This window comes from Manis javanica, chromosome 3, assembly GCF_040802235.1.
Source record: "Manis javanica isolate MJ-LG chromosome 3, MJ_LKY, whole genome shotgun sequence".
NCBI classification, from domain to species: domain Eukaryota; kingdom Metazoa; phylum Chordata; class Mammalia; order Pholidota; family Manidae; genus Manis; species Manis javanica.
In genome coordinates, this window is record NC_133158.1 from 143,879,654 (window position 1) to 143,890,722 (window position 11,069).

The 11,069-nt window shown below is 49.5% G+C and overlaps 1 protein-coding gene across 1 annotated transcript; it reads right to left on the reverse strand.

Annotated features, from left to right (window-relative positions):
- Positions 1-2,429: 2,429 nt before the first annotated feature.
- Positions 2,430-10,378, reverse strand: LOC140848466 (uncharacterized). Its single transcript, XM_073232152.1, has 2 exons — positions 9,953-10,378; positions 2,430-4,899 (listed from the first exon to the last, which is right to left on the reverse strand). Exon 2 carries the CDS (start codon positions 4,836-4,838, stop codon positions 3,282-3,284), a length of 1,557 nt encoding a protein of 518 aa, XP_073088253.1. The 5' UTR covers positions 4,839-4,899; positions 9,953-10,378; the 3' UTR covers positions 2,430-3,281.
- Positions 10,379-11,069: the final 691 nt, after the last annotated feature.

The following is an 11,069-nucleotide window of genomic DNA, read 5'->3' on the forward strand; positions in this document are numbered from 1 at the left end:
AGCCCGGTGTGACCCGCCATAGCACAGACTCCTGGCTTGGCTCGTGCATACCCGGCCGGGCTGAGAGGGTCAGCCTTACTCTTTGTGGAGACTTGCCCCGGCTGCCACTGCACACGAGCTGGTGTGTGGGCCTGAGCTTTATTCATGGAGTTGCTCATTTCTTCATACATTTATTTACCTAATGTTTAGTGGTTGTCTGCTATATGTTAGCAGGCCTGTCCCTAACATTGGTCAGGTTCTGGGTGACAGAATAATTGGAGGCCCATATACCATATATCAAATTTTACATTATAAATCAAATTAACATACTGTTCAATAATAAACCCTCATAATGACTTGCAAAACAAGATTCAAATGTAAAGTTCTACAGCTCCTTGGAATTGTGTATTAAAATTTGGTGGCAGTGAGAGCTCCCTTGCATCCCCAGACCTCTAATCCTCAGCTGGAAACCCCCCTTTGTTCTCTGCATCCTGCCCGGTATGCCCAGCAGTCTGAGGCACCGCAGCTGCGTGTGCTGCCCCATGGCCACCCATTGGGGCCTCACAGCAGGGCTATGGTTTGCCCTCTGGAAGATGAGGCCCATGCAGGCCCTGGAAGTGGGTTTAGGGCCATGTGGCCAGGGAATTCCAAGTTCTTGGGTACCCACAGTGTAGTCTAGAAGATACGATCGGATGGCTTAGCCCTTTAGACTCCTCACCCCACGGGAACGGCACAGCTTCAGGGACCCAAAGCAGGCCCTCAGGACTTTAGTTCAGGGCCTAGGGTAAGGCTCTTGGCTGCCTGGGTGTGAGGCTGGTCCTGTGAGTCAAGAGTTGGGAGGCAGCAATGAACAGTTTCTGAGGCTCCTTGCCTAAGTGAGGGAGACAAAAATAAGCAAGTAAAGATGAGTGGGATGAGGCACATGAAGGCACTGAGCTGAGTGCTGAATACAGAGTGACTGGTAAGTGCTTAGGGTGGCCAGCAAAGGCCTCTTCGGGGCCATGACATCCACACAGAGATCCAACCATTTGGAAGTGCTTCCCAAGCCAAGGGAGCAGAGAGAATGTAAACGCCCAGAAGCAGGAAAGGGCTAGTTAGTCTGCGGAACGGGAAGGCCTCCAGGAGAGGCAGAGGGGAGCTGTTTGGTGAGGCAGCAGGGCCCATGGCATGCTGGGCCTGGAGGAAAGAGAAATGGCCCGAGACTTAAGAAAAATGGCTGGAGGTTGAGGTTCTCTGTGCACTAACTGGCTGTCCCTGAGCAGAGCGTGTCCCCTGTCCTCTGTCCCCTCACCAGCACACTCACGATGCTTCATGCCTTACTGCCGCCTCAGAGCACTGCTGCCCCTGAGGCTGGACACTAAGAAGAGCAGTGATGAGCAGCACACTATCCCGTGGGCTGTTTCTGGGGCTCTTGCTGGGAAATGTTTGACAGTCACCGGGAGTGTCTTGTTGCAGCTTACATGAGGGATTGTTTTCCAGGCAGATGCAAGGCCACCCCCCTACTTCTGCATGAGCTCTGAGCCTGTCTCATGTGCTGTGTGCTCTGGGGCCAAGTGCAGGATGCCCTGCAGGCCACGGAGCCCCCAATGTCTGGACAAAGTGGCTCTTCTGTAGCCCTTCCTCCACCAAAACCAGGTAAAACCCAACCTCCCCCAGAACATTCTCTGGCCGGGGGCTTGAGCAATGACTGACTCAGCTCCAGGCCTCTGAACCAGGATGCTGGCAGCCCGCTTGGTACAGGGCCACCAGACACCGACTGGCCTAGGCCAGCATTGCGTCTTCCATCCATCCACTCCTGCTTAAGGATGCTGCTCAGTAAGAGGAACCAAACACCGGCATTAGATCCATGCATTTCTTTCATAGGTCACGGTCTATAATTTGCCTTTGTGAGTCATCTATTACCAGTACAGATTTGTTTGACTTCAACAACAATAGCTACTGTTTGTTGACCACTTTCCGTATGCCAGGACCCACACTGAGCCCTTTAATCTCACAGCAACCCAGAGAGGGAGGCTCTCATTACTGTTGAGAAAATGGAAACTTAAGAGACTGATAACTTCCTCAGGGTCAGATACCTGGGATTTGAACGTAGGTTGACTCCAAAGTGACACCTCATCCCAGTGCTATAAAAACATTTCAACAGCATCAGCCGCAGCAGCTTTTGAGCAGTTTTGCATAATTTTCATAATTTATTCTTCATAACAAGTCTATGATATAGGTGTTATTATTATTATTATCATTTTGCTTCATTTTCAAGGACACTTAGGTACATAAATTTTATTGCTCCTAGGTAGACTGTTTTTGAAATAAACATCTCTCACCCAGAGAGGTCAGCTGAGGCTGGGTGAGATGCAGCATCTTATCCAAGGCCACACCACCAGGAAGTGGCAAAGTGGGGACTGATGTTGCGTGCCCTGTCCTCGCCGGCAAGAACAGCATGCAACAACAGCAGGATTCTTCTGCAGAAAGCTTTATTCTTCAGCTCTTTGTGAAACAAATGAGTTGGGCAGGACCCAGAGGGGAAGGAGAGGCTTGCTTATATAGTTCTCATGCTCTGACCTGGTTGGTGCGGCTCCATATGCCTTATTAGCATAACAATTTGGTGGGTCTCATTGGTCCTTATGCCAAGGCGCAATTAGCATGTAGTTTAGTGGTATGGGATGATTTGTCATTAGGAAGTTCGGGGCCTTCCGGCTGCCCTGCATTGGGCGCTATTTTCTGAGCGCGGCTGCCAACATCTCCCCCTTTTTTGTCTAACAGAAGCTCAAGGCGGAACTTGCCAGCAGAGGCGGAGACAGAGGCCTGACCTCCATCATACTTCCTGATGCCCCCTTTTTGGAGAGGGGTTCTGGGCATCTACCCCTATGCAGTCAGGCATGCCTCTCAGAGGGGTCCAAGACCTCTTGCAGTGCTTTGCCTCGCATCCTCTGGCTGGCGTTGGGACCGCTTGGTACAAAGGGTTTGGACCTTTTTTCTCAACCCTCTTGCACCATGAGCTTCTTAAAGAAAGCTGTGATTAAGCATTGAGGTACTCGGGCCTGGTGCAGTGCCACATGGGCTCAGGGTGCAAGAGCTACCTCAAGCTAAAGCTGAGCTTCCTTCTTAAGCATATTGAGCCACACTTGGGGAGAGGCGCCAACGTCTATCGCCATTAGGGCTTGAGCAAGGATCACCTTGTCCTGCTTATGTTGGTTGCGGAGTCTGCATAACAACCAGAGTAAGAGCATGAGACCTCCAAGCAGGAACACGCCCATCCCAGCCATGCCCGCCCACTCCTTGACGTGGGAGAGAGCTCTGAGGAACTAGGAAGAGAGTCCTTCCGCTACGGAGATATCTAGACGGGTGGAGTTGATGTGGATAATTTCTCGCCGCAGCTCTTCTAGTGTCCCATCGAAGTCTTGGGACCAGTTTCCTGAAAGATACTGGGACAGGTCTCGTGACAGATTAGCTGCCCGTGTAAAATTTTCATATTGAATGCTAGTGATGCAGAGGGCACGATATTTCCGCTCACATCCCAATTGGGCCATTTGCCAGAGCACCTCTATTTGTTCCTCCACGAGATCTATGCGTTGATTGAGGATCATTATTCCTCCTTTCAGTTTGCCATCAAGTGTGGACTGTTGGTCCAGGGCAGAAGCTACTGAGGCTGCAAGGTTATTGAGCTCTGTAGCCGATTTGATGGAGGTGTCTAAAGCTATACCAGCGGCGGTGGCTGCGACCGCGGTTGCGGAGATCAGGAGCACTATGGCGGCTGTAACACCGAAATCGCGCCTTTCTCGAAACAGAGTCATGGTGTTAGGGGCGTCTACGGGAACAGGGACCCAACGGGGGATGCGGACTACCAAAGCATTGGTAAAGTTACGCGCATCCCAACACTGAGACAGAAAGCAGGTTTCATTGGAGCAGGAGTCAAAGCTACTATTGGATAAGATAAACAGAAATGGGGGGTATACGCATACTGGAGAAGGTGGAAAAAGGGAATTAGGTGACTCTGGACCTGATTTTGCTGAACACGTGTAGTTCTCGTTGTTATGGGTCATGATCATGTTCCAGTGTGCGCGCATGTGGTTATTCTCGCACCAAAAGGTGATATTTTTTACACCGATTCCCCCACCCTGGAGGGCGGAAAAGGGGGAGAGGTCAGTACACGAGCCATTGACTCCACACAGCATCCATTTATGGAAGGGGTTCATGCTCAGCTGCTGACGAAACTCGCCTTCGAGCACCTTTACTGGCCACCAAGCCTCATTGGCTGGCCGTCCCTCCATATCTGGGGAGATGGTAAACTCCTGCCTCTCAGTTGCCCACGTTACTACAGTTGACTGACAGTCAGTCCAGGGCCACAGCTCTCCCTCATAGTCGCCTACACAATGGGAGGCATATTTGGGTTGACGAGGCCTGTTGGTGGAATTGTTCCTGGGAGAGTGTACAAATGTGCCATTGATCCAGAGAACCATCTGGTGGATAGTCATGTTCTTATAGGGCGGGCTCCCTTCCTTATTAGGCCCTTCAAATTTAGCTGACATAATGGGGAGGCTACTGGCCTCTAGAATTATGTCACTGAACCATCCGTATTTCCTCCGTTTCAGGGAGATACAGCCAGCTAGATTCTGAGTGGTGAAGCATAATGACCCATTAGTTACGAAGGATCGGTTTTCTCCCAGGGGAGCTACTAGGGTGTCTTTAACTAAGTAGGGCAAGTTCATACTAGCATTGGTAGTGAAAAAGCGCGGAAAAACGGCTGCATTGAAACGGACAGGCATAGGCTTAGGAAAGGCAGACAGGATTCCCCATCTCAATACTCCCTGAGTCGGGGTCTCCAGTGTCAGGAGCAGGGTCAGGAGGTACAGCGAAGTCATCTCCTTTGTTTAGGACTTTCCTCGTTAGGCGCTCCGGGATCCAGAAGGGATTTTCTTCACCCTGGGGGAAAACACACACAGCTCCCCTGGATCTGATTATGATTGGATCCGGGCCCTTTCATTGGTTAGATAACACGTCCTTCCATTTTACTAGTTCTTGTGGGTCTTTTGGCCACTGATTATGGCGATCCGCTGCTGTATGGCCTTGAGCATCCAGATTCAAAAAATTTATAGTGAAAAGTGCTAGGGCTATGGCAGTTTTTGGTGTGGGGGGTATATCTTCAATTCCCCCTTTTTGTTTAAGTAAATAGGATTTGAGCGTGCGGTTCGCGCGTTCCACAATCCCTTGACCCTGTGGGTTGTAGGGAAGGCCAGTGATGTGTTTGATTCCCATACGTTGACAAAATTGAGCAAATTTTGTAGAGGTATAGGCTGGGCCATTATCTGTTTTCAGGATTTGTGGTAAGCCCCATGCGCTCCAAGCTTCAAGACAGTGCTGGATGACATGGGAAGCTCTCTCTCCTGACAATGGGGAGGCAAAGATGACTCCTGAACAAGTATCCACGGATACGTGTACATATTTAAGTTTCCCAAAAGGTGAAAAATGCGTCACATCCATTTGCCAAACTTGTAAAGGCCTAATACCTCTGGGGTTGATCCCAACATGAGGTGCGGGAAGGAAGCTGCAGCAATGTTGGCAGCTAAGGACAATGTTCTTAGCTTCGGCCCTGGTTATGCTAAACCGCTTGCGCAGCGTTTCGGCAGTGACATGAAATTGTGTATGGAATTTTGAAGCTGTGGTGATAGGGTCTAGCAGGGGAAAAGCTATATTTCTGGTTGCGAGGTCTGCCAGGTGGTTGCTTTGAGTCATAGGCCCGGGAAGGCCTGAATGTGCTCTGATATGAGTTATATACAAAGGAGATTGCCTATGAAGTAGTGCTGATTGTATCTGTTTGAACAAAGTGGCTACTGGGCTGGACGCTTTGATTAGCCCGGCCACTTCTAGAGATTTGACTGCATTAACTACATAACAGGAGTCAGACACAATATTTAAAGGTTCAGGAAAGATTTGTAGGACCTCTAAGACTATGCGACATTCCACTATTTGTGGAGTGTCAGGCGTGTAGCCTTTTGTCACAACTTTGCCATCATGGACATAGGCACCTGTGCCTGTCTTAGACCCGTCCGTGTAAACTGTTTTTCCATGAGGCAGCGGGGTTAGGCTAGTGACCCGAGGAAATACTAGGAGATGATTTTTGGCGAAGTTGATGAGGGGATGTTTAGGGAAATGATTATCAAAGGTTCCTGAGAAACTGTAAGCAAGTATGGCCGAATCATCATTCATAGCACATAATACTTGTATCTGTTCTACGTTGTAAGGGGTTATAATTTTAGCTGGAGCCTCTCCGAAATGTGTCATGGAGGTTTTTACTCCTCTCAAAGCAAGTTTGGCCACGGCTGCCGGATAGTACTCTATTGTCCTAGCCTGAGAGGCTTGGGGATGGATCCAGATCAGTGGGCCGTGCTGCCATAAAACTGCTGTTGGCAGCTCCGGGGTGGGAAGGACACACAACTCAAAGGGTTCATTCAATTGAACCCTATTTAGCTGTGCTGTCATCAAAGCCTGTTCCACTTTGCGAATGGCTTGTAATGCCTCAGGTGTGAGGGAGCGCGGTGACGTTAGTTGTGGGTCTCCTTCTAGGGTTTTAAATAGTGGAATCAATTCAGTGGTGGGTATCTTTAAGTATGGGTGCAACCAATTAATATCCCCTAGGAGTTTTTGGAAGTCATTCAAATTTCGCAATTGATTATGTCTTATCTCAAGCTTTTGGGGGCAAATTACATCTGTGTAAATGGTTGCTCCTAGGAATTTGCTAACACTAGATTTTTGGACCTTCTCGCTTGCTATATTCAGTCTCCAATTTTCTAGGGATCTAGTGAGATCTATATATGCTTCTTCTATTTCCGCTGGTTGTGGGGAGCAAAGAAGGATGTCATCCATGTAATGGATGATCTTTAGCGTGGGATAGGTCTTACGAATTGGGTCTAGCGCTCGCTGAACGTACAGTTGACATATGGTGGGGCTATTTGCCATTCCTTGAGGGAGGACCTTCCACTGAAATCTGGCATCGGGTTGTTCATGGTTAATAGCTGGCAAAGTAAAAGCAAATCTTTCCCTGTCCTTGGAGCTTAGAGGTATAGAAAAGAAACAATCTTTAATATCTATTATGAGCACTTTCCATTCTTTGGGTAAGGCAGAGAGGAGTGGCAGTCCCCGTTGTACGGGTCCAAGCATTCTCATTTGAGCATTTACTGCTCTCAGATCATGAAGCAACCTCCATGATCCTGACTTTTTCCTGATTACAAATATGGGTGTGTTCCATGGGGACACAGAGGGTTCTAGGTGTCCCACTTGGAGCTGCTCTTGCACTAAGCAATGAGCTGCTTCTAATTTTTCAGAGGATAGGGGCCACTGAGGAACCCATACGGCCTCCTCTGTGAGCCAAGGTATGGGCATGGCATCTTCAATGGCCCCTATGAAAAACCCAGGCCATGACGGTCATTCTTTACTTTGGGCAGGATGGGCTCTATGCGTCCCTGTTGGTGTTTCCCCAGCCCCTTGCCAGGGATGTATCCCATGTCCATCATCATGCCTTGGGCAGGGGTGGAGTATTCATTAATGAGTTTGAGGCCTAAGTCTCTCATGACATCCCTCCCCCATAAATTGACTGGTAGAGGGAGTACATAAGGGGTGACTGTACCCTCTTGTCCTTCAGGGGCTCGCCATTTCAATGGTTTGGCACTAATTGAAGGGCTTGACTCATATCCTAAACCTTGTAATGAATGTGAGGATTGGGTCACAGGCCACTTGGAGGGCCACCAGGTTGCAGAGATAATACTTTTATCTGCTCCAGTGTCTAGGATTCCCTCAAAGCTCTTTCCCTCTATTTGAAGAGTTAATTTTGGTCTGTCTGCTAAATCTAATACTATGAAGGCTGAATCCCAGTCAGAGGAGCCAAAGCCCCTTTCTCCCCTCTCCGTGTTGGTAGCAGGATAATTGGCGTGGAGACTAGGTAAAACTAAGAGCTGGGCTATGTGGTCTCCCGGGGATATAGGATAGATTCCTCTGGGAGCCGAACACATGATTTTTACCTGTCCTTCATAATCTTGATCTATAACTCCGGGATGAACTACCAGGCCTTTCAATGCAGCAGAAGAGCGCCCTAGGAGTAACCCAATGGTATTTGGTGGTAGGGGGCCTTTAAAGTCTGAAGGGATAGGCTGAACTCCCATCTGTGGAGTCAACACTATTCTGGTGGTGGCACGGATGTCCAATCCCGCGGAACCTGAAGTGGCTCTCCTTGGGGGGCCTGGTTGTTCCCGAATGACACTTGCGTGCTGGTTGCCCCATATATTTGCGGGCCCTGGTGACGGGGGCCCCTCTGGGCATTTTTTGGCAGTTCTAAGGGTTTCCCTTCTATATCTTTAATAGACCGGCACTCATTGGCCCAATGCCTGCCTTTCTTACACTTAGGGCACAACCCAGGGGTCTTTTGGGTTGTTTGCTCTGAAACTGGGCTCTTGCATTCTCTCTTTATATGCCCTAATTTCCCGCATTGAAAGCACTTTATATTTCTGTTAGCGATCCTGGCTTGTTTGTGGCTCTGCAATATGGCTGCGGCTAGACCCGCATTGGTGAGTGGTCCTCCTATCTCTCTACAGGCTTTTAGCCATGCACTCATTCCTTTTTGTTTCCAGGGTGTAATCGCCTGTCTACACTCTTTGGTACATTGTTCAAATACTAATTGCTCTACCAGGGGCATTGCTTGTTCCTGATCTCCAAATATTCTGCCTGCGGCCTCCATCATACGAGCGACAAAGTCAGAAAATGGCTCGCTCAGCCCCTGAATAATTTTTGTGAAATTGCCTGATACTTCTCCTTTGTTGGTGAGGGCTTTCCATGCCTTGGCGGCGCACGTGTTTATTTGTGTGTATACCTGTAAGGGGAAGGCGGTCTTTGGCCCGTCAGCATATCATATGACCACGCAGGCTGTCCTTCGGCCGCATTTGCGCGTGCCTGGGTCATGCTGATATCATGCCACAATGCCTTCCATTCTATGTATTGCCCCATACTAGAAAGGCATGCCTTAGTTACATATTGCCAGTCTGCGGGTGTCATGGCTGTCTCTGTTAATCTCTCAACTTGTGCTATGGTATAGTTAGCACTGACTCCATAAGCCCGAACGGATTCTGCTAACTCCTTAACTTGTTTATGGCTCAGGGGCTGGTGAGAGCGTACGCCATTATCCTCAAATACAGGAAACATTTGTCTAATTGCCTGAAGAGTATCTGGGTGGCAAAAGGAGAGTGCGCCACTCACGTAAGGTGGCGGGGCAACGGGCGTCGGGGGACACCCTGCTTTCATTTTTTCCTTGGTCCGCTTTTCAACTTTGCTGGTTCCCTTACTTCTGCACTCTGCGGTTTTATTCTCTTCCCCTTCCTCTGCGGACGTTAATTCCTCCTCAGATTCCCTATTGGAGAGTTGGAGGTCCCTCAACTCTTTCCAGGGGTATTTACTATTTTCTCCGAGGCGATCGTCACTCGCTTCTCGGGGCTCTTTCGCTTTTGCCCTAGGCGGGCTTTCTCCCTCACTCTGAGGTTTCTTTACCTTCGTTTTTGTGGCCTTTTTTCGGCCGCGCGTGCTCTCTGTTTCCCGTTCCGTTTCTGACATGCTCTCTTGGATATCTGTCAATGCTCTCTGACCTTCTTTTATTACCTTTTCACATCTCTCATCTTGCAGACAAGCTCTAATCAGTTTCCAGAGGGGCCTGGTGCCTCCCCTCAGGCTACCCTCCTCCTCCTCTCTATCAAGATCTTTCCCCAGTTTGTCCCAGCTCGGGATTGAGAGGGACCCTGAACAAATGAACCAGGGGGCCACACGGTCTATCTCCTTCACAAAAGATCCTAAGACTTTGCTGGAGACCTTCAAGTTTCGCTCTTTGAGAGCTGTCTGCAGTGCCGTGACTAATGACGGTGCATTCCCCATGGTGCCTCCTTATTTACAGAGAACCATCAACCATCATCCTAAAAAGCAGGGGCCTCTCGGAACTTACCCCTCCGGGCTTTCTTCTGACCTGCAGTTCTGAATCCTCTCCAGATGTCTGAAGGGTCCTCCCTGTGCCGGTGATGTTCTGGTCCCCGGGTTTCGGCACCACTTGTCGCGTGCCCTGTCCTCGCCGGCAAGAACAGCATGCAACAACAGCAGGATTCTTCTGCAGAAAGCTTTATTCTTCAGCTCTTTGTGAAACAAATGAGTTGGGCAGGACCCAGAGGGGAAGGAGAGGCTTGCTTATATAGTTCTCATGCTCTGACCTGGTTGGTGCGGCTCCATATGCCTTATTAGCATAACAATTTGGTGGGTCTCATTGGTCCTTATGCCAAGGCGCAATTAGCATGTAGTTTAGTGGTATGGGATGATTTGTCATTAGGAAGTTCGGGGCCTTCCGGCTGCCCTGCATTGGGCGCTATTTTCTGAGCGCGGCTGCCAACAGACTGAACCTGGGGTTAGCTTATATTCCAGTGGGGAAGCAAACACCCACCCAGTACCACACAAGTAACTTTCAAAATTTAGTTGTAAGAGCTAGAAAGGTCACCTGTCTCTGAGGGGGCCCTATAGGTAGAATGAATGACCAGGAATGACACTGTTCTGGTGAAGGAAAAAAGGGAATTAGCATGAGGTGAGAGGTGGTAGAAAGGTGCAAGCTGGCTGGGGCTATGTTTGCAGAGGCCCTGAGACAAGAACTTGGGGTATGAAGGGCAGAGAGCAGGGCGGTGTGGCAGGAATGGAGGGTGCAGGGGACAAAGGCCTGGAGGTAAGTAAGGGCCATGTAGCATAGGGTAAAGATTTTTCATTTGAGCCTAAAGTAAAGCCGGAAGTGCAGACATGTGTTATTAGCAGGTGATATTTTGGGAGATTCAGATGCCTCTGTTGCTCCTTCCTCAGCTCCTTTCTCAACTCCTTCTCCTCCCGACATCTGAAATTACACCATTGATCACAACCGTTGACCCCTCCCACAGTGCCCTGTGGCAATGCAGGAAGCACTCTGGGCCTCCTGGAGTTGGGGAGGGCTGCCTGCAGAAGCAATAGGAGCTGTGGCGGGGACGTGAGAGCGGCCCGCAGTGCTTGGAGGAGGCAGGGCAGCCCCAAGTGTCTAAGTGTGGAAAGGAAGC